Source organism: Syngnathus leptorhynchus, chromosome 6 (assembly GCF_054491065.1).
Source record: "Syngnathus leptorhynchus isolate UIUO chromosome 6, UIUO_Slep, whole genome shotgun sequence".
NCBI lineage: Eukaryota > Metazoa > Chordata > Actinopteri > Syngnathiformes > Syngnathidae > Syngnathus > Syngnathus leptorhynchus.
Genome location: NC_141200.1, coordinates 7487165 through 7501058, shown reverse-complemented (window position 1 = coordinate 7501058; position 13894 = coordinate 7487165). Strand labels below are relative to the sequence as shown.

At 40.2% G+C, this 13894-nt stretch overlaps 1 protein-coding gene across 6 annotated transcripts in view; it reads left to right on the top strand.

Annotated features, from left to right (window-relative positions):
• LOC147055718 (voltage-dependent calcium channel subunit alpha-2/delta-1) overlaps positions 1 to 10113 on the top strand; it is a 56178-nt gene extending 46065 nt beyond the window's left edge. For 3 of the 6 annotated variants that reach the window (XM_085914259.1, XM_085914254.1, XM_085914258.1), the window contains 7 exons: positions 1269 to 1421; positions 1505 to 1557; positions 2016 to 2071; positions 2363 to 2492; positions 4023 to 4135; positions 5240 to 5322; positions 5399 to 5794. In XM_085914259.1, the coding sequence (XP_085770385.1) occupies positions 1269 to 1421; positions 1505 to 1557; positions 2016 to 2071; positions 2363 to 2492; positions 4023 to 4135; positions 5240 to 5322; positions 5399 to 5617 (807 nt within the window). In that variant the 3' untranslated portion in view covers positions 5618 to 5794. Of the gene's footprint in view, positions 1 to 1268; positions 1422 to 1504; positions 1558 to 2015; positions 2072 to 2362; positions 2493 to 4022; positions 4136 to 5239; positions 5323 to 5398; positions 5795 to 7436 lie in introns of those variants that run through there. The other 3 variants (XM_085914257.1, XM_085914256.1, XM_085914255.1) reach the window with 3 other exon arrangements.
• Positions 10114 to 13894: the final 3781 nt, after the last annotated feature.

Genomic DNA, 13894 nt, shown 5'->3' with positions numbered 1-13894 from the left:
TTATAAAATAATATCCCAGGATGAATCATTCAGCCATATCGTTCGGAAAGATAACATCAGAAACTTTATAAGTCAACTATTGCGTCTCGTGGGACCGCATCAGTCTCCTACCAAGGTCAGGCAAAGGACTCATGTCTGAGTTACAAAGATGGCTTACTTGCTTGCTCTGAGCTCTTTCAAAGCTCCTCCAGGATGTAGGTTCATCCGTGCCCCTACTAAAGTACAACATCAGACACAGGAGGATGATCAAAGTTCAGGTTCTGTCAGTCGGGGATGCTTTATTGAAGTGAGTCTCTTGTGGGTGTGAGCCTCTCACAGTGAGATACTGACTGTAGACTGCTGCAGGTCCCTATGGTCCAATGTTAGTACGATATGTAGTGGTTTGAGGAATGCTTCTTGTCAGTCGTGATAGGACATACTCTATGTTCCTGATTTTAAAGGAGACATTGTGCTGTTAAGCAGGTGAACAGACTCGCCTCTGTCTTACCACGGGAAAGTATCTTTAAATTGTACCAAAAGTGTCTTAATAAATTGCTTATGTCAAAATACACAGAATATTATCATTGTGATCTGTTGTTATTTTCAGCTGGATCATGAGATTGAGTCCGTGCCTTTTCGTTTTCATAGTCTGTGGTTTAAAAAAAACATCAGCTCTTGACCACACATAGAAATCAAATTCTGATTCTTTGGCGCCAGCTTAACCAATTCAAACAGACAGTTGTGAACTGTCTTGCACCTTAATTCAGACCATCTGCTTGAATTTTGTTTCTGATCAGGCCTATATTGGTTGGATCATGAATAGAACAAAATAAACAAATGCCAGTGGTTCTGAAATATTTTTTGTATGCCTGAAGGCTGCCTGTGAAAAAGTAATGAATCCTATGATATATATATTTTTTATCTTTAGTCTACGTTTGTCAATACAGAAAATGGAAATACTTTATTGGAGTAACTTTTTACACCACTTGGAAAGCAAAAGAAATAAATTCCTCAATGGCCATATGGCCATGGTAGAAATATAACACTGTTGCATAACATTTGACATTTCAGAAGTGAGCAGAGCGGAAAAGGACATTGCAATATCTCACTCCACAAGATGTGTTGACAGCTGCCTGCTTAAAAGGATTGTCTGCATGTGACTGAACTCTGCATGCAAATTAGTTGAAAGCAGATGCCAGTTTCTTCAGAACTGATCCACAGCAATGTAAAGCCCCAATTCAGTCACTTAAAAAGTTTTTCCCAATTGAGTGTCCCTTTCATGTGTCCAGATAGGTCAGTTCTTTGGCGAGGTGGATCCCGTGCTGATGATCAACCTGGTCAACACCTCTTTGTATTCCTTCAACAAGACCTACGATTATCAGTCTGTGTGCGACCCGGAGAAAGACAGCAAGGCTGCGGCGGGTCCCCGCTCTGTTTATGTGGTTGGTTGCTTCTTGGATTTGCTTTGCCATGTGGGGGGGATTTTAAAGGGTTTTAAACTCTATATCTGATTTTTCTTTTGTAGCCAACCATAGCAGATTTGCTCAGTATTGCCTGGTGGGCTTCCGCTGCTGCCTGGTGAGTGCATTTGTACAATAGATTCTGCATATATCCATGTTTTATGGTAATCATTTCCATTGGTGGGAATGAACAGATTCATAAGCTAGCTGGGTTAGTGTGCAATCCTAAAGTTGTTTGGTGCAGTTGGATTCAATTTCATTCCTTTAAAGGTAGTATGATTATTAGTATGTATGGTCACTGGCAGGGTCTGGGGGCACTGCTTCCCGCCCCGCTGGAACATGTTTGGACCACCCAGGCGAGATGATTGATTTGGGGGTATATTCTGAGCAATACTTAAGTCAATAGTTGCAATAAATAATGGTCTGAAAAACACTTATAGTCCATAAATATAGAACGATCACATGAAATACAGTAAGTATTTTGCCTGAAAGGTAAAAATGTCTTTCTCTGTTAAACTAAAACCAACCTTTACCCTAAAATATCAGCCTAACCTCTACATTATTTTCCTTTTGTAGGTCCGTACTACAGCAACTCTTTTATGGCCTCATGTTCCCCAATCTACTGGAGGCAGGTGAGCAACACAACTGTTTATATGTACTATTGTTCCCACTCTTTGCTTTTCTTCCACGACTTGCTCAAAATGGCTTTGCATATCACCAGCGATTAATCATCAAGTATTGCTTAGTGTTAGGATCAACTATTCCAACCATGTTGTTCAAGCTTGTTGAGTAGAAAAGAAAAAGGTGATGTAAAGCGCTGTCGTCATTGTCATGATTTTTATGTCAAGCTGTTTTGTCATTGCTGCGGTAATGTGAGTTGGAAAAGCGGCGCTATATTTACGACTTGTGTAAACCTCATTTAGCAGAGTCAGCCGATGACGACATTCCTGACGCCATGTTTAAAGAAAGCTGCATCACAGAGCAGACGCAATACTTCTTTGACAACGATGAAAGATCCTACTCGGGGGTCCTGGATTGTGGAAACTGTTCGAGGTATGTCTGTTAATTCCTTTGAGTATGCTCTGCGTATATTCATTTTTCATGCACCCCCACAAAGTGGATTTTCACCTCTAAATGTGTATGTAGTGTATATGACACTATAAAGTTGTCCCTCCCTTCCTCAGATGATTTTTCTGTTTCATGATCCGTGGGGATAGGTTAGGAATCGTGTTGCCTTCCTGAAGGGCCTTTTTCGGTTTTTACTTCAGGCAGCTTCTCTTACGAGTTCTAATCAGGCCCATTTGACCTTGATCCGTCACTAACAGGAATTGCAGGGGAAAGCACAAATGTTCTTTTATCTATTCGACTTCTCCCAGTCTCTGGCTTTTCTTCAATTTTGCCAATCTTCACGGGCCTCTGCACATTTACTTTGCTCTAACCTTCTTTTGTGTCAATTTGGAGGTTAAATATGGCTGTAATTACCCGATGTTATGGGTCCCGCATGTCTGGTTCCCAATGTTAACCGCTGCACACACACAAAGCCTCATGGTGGCCATAAAAAGTCCAATAAGAGAACAGCTTGGCCACATGCACACCTGCATTGGTCCAAGCAGTATGTATCAAATGGGACTGCTTATATTACATATCAGCTCATAAAGTAAATCACTGTAATTTTAGCTGAACTACTAAGAATATCCACTCCTTGGATAAAAGCTTACCTACCTTAAATTAATCCTGTTTCGGGGATGACAAGATTGAATAGATAGATTTATGGAGGGTTTGTTGGATGAATGGATACATATGTGGTTGTAGAAAAAGATAAATGAACGGGTGGACAGGCGAGAGTAAATGATGACTAAATAAATGTGATAGAAGGATAGCACATGGTTGGATTATAATGGGAAATAGTTGGATGCATTGATAGCTTGACAGATCATATGCATAGATCGATAGACATGGAATTTATAGATGGATGGAAATACCACTTTCTAAAGGAAATAGTATATTATTTTTTGGCTTGAAATAAACTCCTACATTACTTATGCAGCTTTCAAGAAAGGTGGGTCATCAGATATACCCCACTGGGATTGTCCCAGTTCAAAGCGCTCGAGGCGAATGTAAACAACAAAGATGGATGATTTCGATAAATTGTTTGTTCTTCTGGTTCTTCAAAATGGATTTTGGCCTCCAACAAACTTTAATTTGAGTGCATAAATAAAGGAATATCTTATGTTCAAAGCAATTCATTCATATCACCAAATTCATAAAGGGATATAATGGCATAATTTTACACCGTCTATACAAAATAGTTATCTGGTTATTTTGAATAACGTAATCATAAATAAATAAAGATGAATATGTGTGTGTATGTATGTGTATGGTCTTGTAAACAATGTTTAGCCATTCACGGTCTGTGTCTCCATGGGGGTCACCATTGTTGAGTGTCATCACATTGAAGTCGGTCACAGTTTTTTTTGTTAGTTTTTTCAATCTTATTTAGTGAGAAACATTGTCCTCAAACCATAAAACTCTTGTATGATTGCCAACTAAATTCATGCTGCATCATCTCCGTGTGCCTTTTAGGATGTATCGAGCGGAGAAGCTGCCAAACACCAACCTTGTGTTCCTGATCACCGACGCCAAGGACACGTGTTTGTCATGTGACCCCAGACCGCTGCGACAGGCTGAACAACCCTGTATCCTTTCACTCAAGTCGTAAATAGTCAACATGAAGGTGACATTTTTTTTTTGTTTACTCCCGGGTTCTTCCATCCATCAGCCGTTGTGACCAGAGAGCTTTAAAGTGGGCATCCAAGGACACACCAAAGCACTTTTCAGCAGGTCCGTGGGTGATCAGTAAACCAGATGCGGCGCGTATGAAAGGTGCTCTCACATTACTACCAGATTGGCTTTTCTTTGTTTCTGGCTTGTGCGCCGCCATCATGTTGAATTAAGGTTAAGAGCAGAGGTGCACTTGTGTGGTGAAATGTCGGCAGGATATCTGTTTGACAGATGTGGCTGAAATTTGGCTTCTTGCTGCTCCAACCGTAAAGGTGTCATCGCGGGCGTTTGCCGCGAGGTCACTGCAGGGCGCACTTGATGCCACTAAGGTAATGGTGCCTGCGCAGTTAAACACGGGCGGACAAATAGTTCTGTTTAGAACTATTTGTTGGCTTTTGGTCTCAATTGGGCTTTTAGCTGTGATTGTTTTTATTGTCTTACTCGGTGTTAAGTCGGCTTTATTGTTTCCTGATGTGATTCGGTGTCTTGCGCGTCTGCGGTTTGCTCCTCGACATGTGTTTCACTTGCACGCTGTCAAATTTGTGTCTTGTTCGTTTTGTTTTACGCCTTCTGTGTCGATTTAATCAGTTCCTTACCCAGTCAGGTTTTGATTTTTCTGAGGACATAACAATCAGTATTTTTTTTTTCTTCTTATGTTTTTGAAATCATTTTTTTTGCCTGTGATGAAATCATTAGTTCCATACACAACCCAAGTAAATCCATGTTTTTCCGAGAAGAGCATAAGGATCATTCATTTCGTAGGATCATTTGTTGTTTTTGTATGTATAAAATGTATATTATTCCAATTATTAATGTAATTTTGTAGCCTTTTGAATTGTGCTCACTGGCACTTTGTATGATACTCATAAATGCAATAGCTTCATGCGTGATACTGATCAAACTTTTTCAGACTAAGCAGACACCAAAATAACATGTGCAATGGTAGGTACTTTGGTTTATAAATATTATTCTGGATTATCAGCACAATGTAGAAGTTTTCCTGAAAACTGGGTTTTCAGCTGAAGGTCCAGATCCGTGCGAGCTGGCCCAGAACCCGAGGTACCGCAAGGGGCCAGACGTATGCTTCGACAACAACGAAAATGTAAGATCCGGATTCCGTATGTGTGTTCAGACATAAGATTTACAATAGCTTCAATTCATCTGCCATTCGTTGTCAGATTCTGATCAATTTTGGCCTTTGGGTGCAATGTCATCTGTCTGCTCACTCCATCAACTCATCTATTGTATCCACATTTGCAATTTTCAACCATTTTTCATGCATTGCTTCCTGTTTTCCTGTGTTCCTGTTGTTTCTTCATGATTTCTGTATTCATCTTCTCGTATTATTTGTCTCTGCCTTCCATTGGCATCGGCTCTCATCCGTCACGCTAGGATGAGCCCTTGTGTCCAATCAGCAGAGGGTCCTCATTGAGCTACTCGCTTCTTGTTTCTGTTGCTGCTGCTCACCTTTTGGGTTAGTGTGCCTTTGTAGTGTAGAAGGGTCCAGAATAATATCACATATTTTATGCCGATTTGTATCTATATTTCAATGACTATGCTTTGGGTCAGGTTTGTTTTTTGCCACTCTAAGAATTTTAAACCATATACTCTTTTGAGGACATCAAATGAGAATAAACCATTAAAAGCAAGAGGCTTGAACAAAAAAGTAATTGTTATGCGTATTACTTTTATAAACTGGAAATTATTATCATTATTATTATTATTATTATGCATGGTTAAAATGGAAATGTTAGTTTTTTTATGAATTGAAAATATTTTTAAATAATTGTTATAATTATATTGTTATATTTATTTCTAAATAAAATACTTCAATATTTACCCGTTGCATTTGCGTCACGAATAATAAAGTGCTTTGCATAGGACGTCATTCCAGGAAACAATATTTCAGCTGCTTTGTTCACACCCATTAGCATTCAATTCATTACATGGATTCCACCAAAGAAAAAAAAGGGGTGATGCGGTTCATGTGCTGCATAAATCAGCATAAATTGACTAAATCAAAGGAGGACTGTGAATAAAATATTGTTCCCGACCAGCCAACGTTCCAGCGTTTATAAGCTGTCTAAATATTTGGTCTTAAAAAATGGTCTCATTTCTGTTAGCCATGCCTTTCATTGTTTTTTAATAGCGTCTTAGATCAGGACACTTGATGTCTGTGAATGTGTCCTGGAATGCCGAAAGAGGAAATAGGAAGTGGGCCTTTCTCATCTTTCCATCTTTGCCTTCCTCACTTTTGGCTGCGCTCCTCATAGAGAGACAGATTGTGTCACTGAGGTAAACAGAGGAAGCCCCGCTCGGCTTTCCTGCCTTTTGAATCCAGGCCACTCCGAAACCTTTTCAAACCCTACTGCTGGCATGCTCGAGCTTCCTGAGTACTCCTAACATACATTCACAGACGTGAACTGTAGTAAGGCTAGTACTAAATGCTGTGGTAACCAAAACAGCAGCACCTAGTAAGAAGAATTTGTCAATGGATTTTTTTTTATACAAATAAAAGCCCTCCCCATACCAGCGATATATTATTAACAGGGTGCAGTATGTATTAAAATTGCAAGTGGTCATTGTAGGGTTTAAAGGGTTCATGGCAGCGTATTTCCCAACCTGCTTTTGAAACAAAACCCGAGGCCGCATGCATGAATGCTCTTGGTTTTAGATAGAACATCTGGTTGTGGTGAACTTCAACCTCTTTACTAGAGGAATGAGTGTAGCATTAAAGAAAGCGGTCACAAAAACCACGTCACCACGGTAAACACTCTCGTGCTGCCACAATTGATGGCAATAACGTAAAGCCATTCAGCATGAAAAAATAATCTAAATAGTTCATCTCACTTTAGAAAATACAATTGAGGTTACGCATTTTGGAACATCACAGCATATTGTTATGCCGCCGTGCAAACTAGTCCATTGATCAATGTCGGTAACGTCGAATCCCTAAATTTGCTCATTCAGAATGGATTGCAATTTTTCAGATGTACAATGATGAGCTTCTATTGACTCAGCAAACATAACAATAAGCACTTTGGCAGATAATGGCCTTAGCGAAAGTAACCATGATTTGTATTGCATCATCGTGCTCAATTGTATTGCAATTTAATTTCCCTGCATTCAACACAATTTTTAGCCAAACAATTTCCATCAGTGTTGAGTTTATTGTCAGTGTCCGTGTTTTTAACTCACGAAGGATTTGCCCCGCAGGAAGACGACTCTGATTGTGGCGGAGGAACCGGCCTGAGCCCGAGCCTTGGGACCATGTTCACTCTCCAGCTGCTTCTGTTGCTATTGCTCGGCTTTCCTTCGTCAAGCTCGTGACGCCTAGAAACGTCTAAACCGACACGACTAGCATGACTGTCAGTGTATGTAGAGGAAACTAAGCAGCCAAAACGTTCTCAATGAGCAAAGGTCTCATGTCACACGAGGAGGCCGGAGGGATGCCCTCCCGGATGGTATGCTGATTTTACAAATGTGGTGTTATTTTGTTCCATGGGCAGTCTCGGCGTCTTTGTTTTCTGATGCCAAAGGTTTCTTGCTCATTTCATTCTCAATCCTTACCCAGTTCCCCTTTTCATGCTGTGCCCCAAAAGATTTACCTGAGGGGTGCAAGGGTAAGCGCAAACCAAACCCTTTAATTCTGTTTTGTTTTCAAGATTGTGTGCTCACTGACAGCGTTGATTTGTGTGGTTGTTGCTATTGTTTGTATTGATGGCGTAACAAGCCCGAGTAACCCCGCATCCCGTCATTCTTTTTGTTGTCGAGTATTTAAAAAAATGTACTGTACTTGCTCAACAGACATTTTGATACTAGCTCAGTGTTGTATTGTAGCGCAGTGTGCTCTATATCAAGCAAAAGACAATATAGTAATCTAAGCCCTATCATGAAAAAAAATGAACACGCTGTCCCAAAATGTTGATTTTTAAACCATAAATATTCCGCAAACTATGATCCCCAATTTAATATTTATTTTACAACATTGCCTCCAAAAATAAACCTGACGGTTTATTGATGATTTGGAAAATGTTCACCTGAAGTGTGCACTCTCTTGAGTTTCACTTACAATCCAGGCTACATTTAGCTTCAGAAATACAAAAATGTTAATCTCTCAGTTGATTAATATCGCCGGACAGCCTTTTGGCAGAGTAGGTTTGTTTTCCCATGGTGGCACGGGAAATTCTTGGAGCTTTTGCCATCTGAAAAGATGTATGTGTGAATTTAAAAATACTTTTTAGAATTGCCAAGGAATTACCGTACCATGACACCAAAGCTCCAAGTGATAGTAAAATCAAACATTTACTATATTTGGTCTTTCTTCATATATTTTATTTTTGATGCACTGGATTCCCAGTGCCTGCATCTGAACTCAGATTCCCCTTTTCCCGGTGCACACTCGACATTGACACAAACAATGTTCTACCTCTAGTCCCTGCTCAGTTGAGGTTACAAGTATATGCATAATCTCTAAATAAAATAAAAAAAACTTACCCTGTTGCTGTGCCCTAGTTTTGGAGACTGTGCCGTTATACTCCTCAGTCTCCAGTTTTCTGCCCACAATCTCCTCTGAAATTAGATTTGTCAGCCTCGAGGCAAAGTGTGCTATCCATCCCAGATGGAACCTGCTCTGTAACGTGCACCACTGCCACCTACAGGACTGGAGTGAAATGAATACATTTTTACGAAAACCTTCTCATTTTTTATTGTGTAAATTCTGCACTGAAACAATTATGAAACCAAAACTTTTTTTGGGGTGATTTCATAGCACAATGTCAAGGTTGCAACAAATTATTTTGTGACGTTCATTTTGCTGGCACGTAGTTGAACAGTGCTTATGTGCAATTTCCTACTAAATTCTTGTGAAAGCGCGTTGGGGCCAAAACATGAAGGATTGATGAGAATGCACTTTCGTCCTTGCATCCACCTCAGCCAAAAGCAGACTCTAATTCACGCTCCAACATTTTGCTGAATTTGCTTTTTGCTTTCTCTCTGCAACACCTGACTCAGGAGCCAAGATGACTTGTGAATGAGCTCAACATCAAACATGACTGTCTTTGTTTTCCCTGCCCTCTTCCTGCTTGTTTCCTCTTTGTTGTCGCTCTCTTAAAAGTGCTGTGAAGCAGACGCTGGCTTCAGGCCTGCGCGTCGAAAATGCTGCAAAGTTCCCGGGTTGAGCTTTTTTGTTTGTTGTGTTTTGAGCGCCCCCGCGGTCGGCATCAGGGCCTGCTGGAGAGAACACGAGAGGACAAAGAATCAGTGATCATCCAGCATTGCCTTACCTCTTCGTTTTAATCAGCATCATGGTCACCACGTGCATGCCTTCTGAGGTTCAAGTTCTCTCCACCTTGCCTTCGTGTTGCGCTGCCGGTGCTAGGTGTGCAGCTGATGCCTGTTTATCAAAGTGTTGATGTGTGTTTATACGGGGAGGTGGGGGGGGGGCAGATTCCCCTTCTCCCCTCCTCCATATCTGATTGTGCTTTAATACTGTACATTATTTACTCTTTTTGTGGAACTTGACTTTAGCCCGAATAACTTTTTGTATACATTTGTACACTATTTACTGTATAAAAGAGAAAGATAACAGAAAGGATTGAAAATATTTATAACATGGTGTTAATTATTGTGCAAATATATTCACAATAAAAGTGTTGTGTTGTTATGGCCTTGTCTGGCCTTTTTTAATTGTTGAAAGCACCTCACATTACATCACATTTTAGTGTTGTTGATGTTCTTATTTCATAAACACCCTTGAAAGCGGGCATATTTTTTCTCATCTTGATCCTCTACTCAAAAGCCGTGGAGTCAAATCCAAAGTGATAAAACGACACAGACGGGAATCTGTTCGTCATTACCTTAATGCATCAAGACAGTTAATCAAACGATTAAAAAGAGGGAAATTTATGAGGACACCAGGGAAATGTTTTGTGAAAATTAAGGAAATGCATCTCTATGTCTTAAAATAACAATGTAACTGTCTTAAGTATTTCTGTTAAACATTTTTGAACTGCAGTTATACTGGCTCTTTTTTACTCCCTTTGGCGTGCCATATAATATCTGCGGATTTTACATCCTCAGATCCTCAGTACGATAGATCATTAGACCACAATTTCCAACTTTAGCGGAAGTCTGCACTCTAATCCTGTCATTTGCCACCACCGCATTTGTGTTTGAGGCCATTTGTGTTTACTGCCGTGCCAATCTATGCATTGCCGGAGAAAAGAGCATCAACGGCTGTTGTCCCTGAGTTTGTTTCTTTTGGAGACGTGTCAGACAGGGAGGTCTCTGTACGTTGTGATCACCTTGAAGGCATCTCGTAAGGTGATACCCTTGTAAACGGGGGATGAGGTCAAAGCCTTTAACATGCCTGACTTAAGGAGTTACAGACGCGGGGAAAGCGGTCTCATGGCTCAAAGATGGGTGCAGTGCAACATCCCAAAATCTGACTGATAACACACAAATATATGGAAGTTTTAATTCGCTCAAAAACACAATAAAGCCTGGCAGTGGACTGCATTTCCTTGATTGAGCATGGGGATGATGACGGAAAAAAATCATTTTTCGTTTCAACATAATTCTAGTAGGCTGCACAAATGTCAGGAAATGTTCTTAATTATTGTTGAAAAAAACAAACTCAACTTCAACCATAGTTGACGTCATGCCGACCACATGTTTACATAGCAAACAAGTCAAGACAAATTAAAAACAAACTAAAATAAAATGTCACTCTAAATTTGGCACCTATGGACAATTTATTCTTCACAAGCCTAACGTGCAAGTTTTGGCAATATGGGAGGAAATATCTGGAGAAACCTTCGCAAGCAGGGGAAGAACACGCAAACGCCATACATGATGTCCACAGCTCAGATTCAAAGCCAAACTTTGACACTATTGACCTGATGTGGAGTAATAATTGATGGCTACACAACAGCAGGAACTCATCAACAATGACACGTAATGGACAAATTAGGCCAGTGGTGCTGTGACTCATGCAGTGCAAGCCATTTTATTTTTTCAATGTCAAAAACAGCCTAATAGAGTTTTATGTTCCTCTGCATCAGTAACTTCTTTTTTTGCTCTCTTTCTGCGCTGTCCTTAATTTAGCACAATGTTGGCCCGCTCAAATGAGAACACTTCACTCAGAGGCTGAAGCCGCGTGACTCACTGCCGCATAGGTCAAAAAAAGCGTCTTTTTTTCTGAGTCTGTTCCGCTAATTGCCGGAAGTGACACACGCGACTGATGCTGATTCCAGCGAAATGGGCGAGGATAAACACACGCCATGCTTAACCCCCAACTTTGAAAAGTTCATCAGCACTATTTTGTAATAAAATATGCCTCGCTGGAGATTACACTAACAAACGCTATCTGCAGTGCAACACAGGGATGGTGCGAGTCTAAATTTAGCAGCAACGCTCTCAGTGGCCTTGGCCTTGTGACCCCGCCCGGGGGCAATCAACCCGAGTGTGGATAAACTTCCCTGAAATCTGCTCACAAGAGAGCGCATGAAAACTTTAATTGGCATGCTTTGTTTTGTTTCTTCTTCAGTGCAGCAGACTACTCTCACTGCGTTCAAATTCACAACGACATATTTTGTATTATTAACACTGCCGGATGTTGCATGCAAGTACTTGTCATGTTCAATTCCATTATTCAGTTCTGAGACTACAAGAACTCTAAGTTTGGTATCATGAAAAATCAATCAAGTTCCTACGTTAACAGATCATTTTGGGCGCTGTCTTCTGGCAAAGCACTGACAAATCAAATAGGCCACCCGGCCCATGGATCTCACCTTTGACCTCAAGTTCCTCCATTATCTTCCTCAGATCAGTCTGGAAACTCAATAGGGTTACTGATGGGACAGAAAAACAATAATCGTTAAAGAAGATTGAGTCGGAAATGTTGATGACTTCAGTGGCCGCTTAACTCAAGGCATCTTGAATGCGCTTGTTGTTTTATTCATTAGGAGTGCAGTTTTATATATTTACTTGTAAAGCCAAGGGATAGTATGTGCTTGAAACACTTTGTGTACCACTAAGCGCCACATTTCTACTGAAATATTTGTATGTTGTAGGAAATATTTGCCCGTTAATTCTAGGTGACCTGCACTGCTTCCACTAACAGCAGGGCTACATTAGCTGACCTCAGTTTGAGAACCAATGCCTTAATATGTCTCAGGCTCCACACTAAATCCACAAATTAAGACCACGTGGAAGGCAGGACTGTGTTGCTTTGAGAAAATTCACCTGGAAGTGTTAGCAATTACGCAACATATACTCACACACTGCAAGAAGACGCCACACAATATTGTAGTCATGTTTATGGTTTGAGAATCAAAGCCTTTGCTCTTTCCTGTAATATGTGGTAAGCGAGTATGTGTGTTTGTTTGACTTCTTTTTTTAAAACTTATTTTGATGGGTATTAGACCAGATGCCCTTGATGGTTTGAAAGTGGACACCATCACAGCAGTTAAATCGAAAAGGTATACTGATGCTTGACAAACAAACAAAATAAGCCAATTCAATTGTATCGCTGCATGATAGTAACACTTATGCAGAATCGAATAAATGTTTATGTTTAGAATCACAAATTTGACTTTGTTAATTATGTTTGCATAAGAGAATATTTGATCATTGTGACAGGCTGTATGAAATATGGTGGAAAGTGAATATATCATGGGAATTGATTTGGGATTTGTTTTCTTTTCTTTTGTTTGGTTTCAGTTTTTATTGTTTCAGTCTTGACTTGGTTATGAGGTAACACGAGGGTGTTTCTATGTATTCAGCAGGGTTTAACAATGGGACCTTGTCAACAGAAAACTCAACCTAATTCATCAAGACAGTTTGGTTAAAAAGATTTTCTGAGTGTTTGTCTGTGAGTGTGTGTTTATTCATGTTTTATGTTCCTGGATGTCTGGCAAATCACTCAGCTGTGCTCCAAAGTCACTAAGCCAATTTGGCCATCAACAGGTTCATTAAAAGTATGAGTTCTGACATGGACACACGTTGGATGAAGCATACTTGCAGAATTTTTTTTTCATGTGCGTGCAGCCCGCCGTGTATGAGGGCCCTCAGGGACAAAACTCAGGATTACCTTTCACTCATGCAACTGAACCGCTCTCATGCACCTAGTGGAAACACTCAAACACTGAATGCTCTTACACATCTGACCGTTTTTGCCCTCACACAGGTCTGAAACACTGATGCTCTTAAAAAATTGCTTGCATGTACTGCTAAAATGCTTACACACTCACTATTGAAACACATGTTTTTGTATACTGTCATATGAGTGTGTCATGATGTACGAAACAATTTTCGCTTGTGTGTGAAAGTGTTTCAAAGGTGAATAATACGAAACCAAACTATGAGTGAGAGTGTGATTCAATTTAAGCGTGAGAAAAATCACGTCGTGTGTGTTAGAAAGTTTCAGCAGTCAGCGAATGTTAAAGTTGTGTGAATGGCAATCGTTTTCATAGAGTGTATGTGAAAGTGTTTTTGTGGTGTGTGTGTGGGTATGTGTGGGTTAGCATTTTAGTAGTATGTCCAAGAGCAGCATTTTAAGACTGAGCATGAGAGCATTTCAGTCGTAAATGTGAGAGCAGCCTGTGCAAAAGCATTTGAGTAGTATGTGTGAGAGCATTTCATTAGTGTGAGAGCATTTCAGTAGTGTGTGA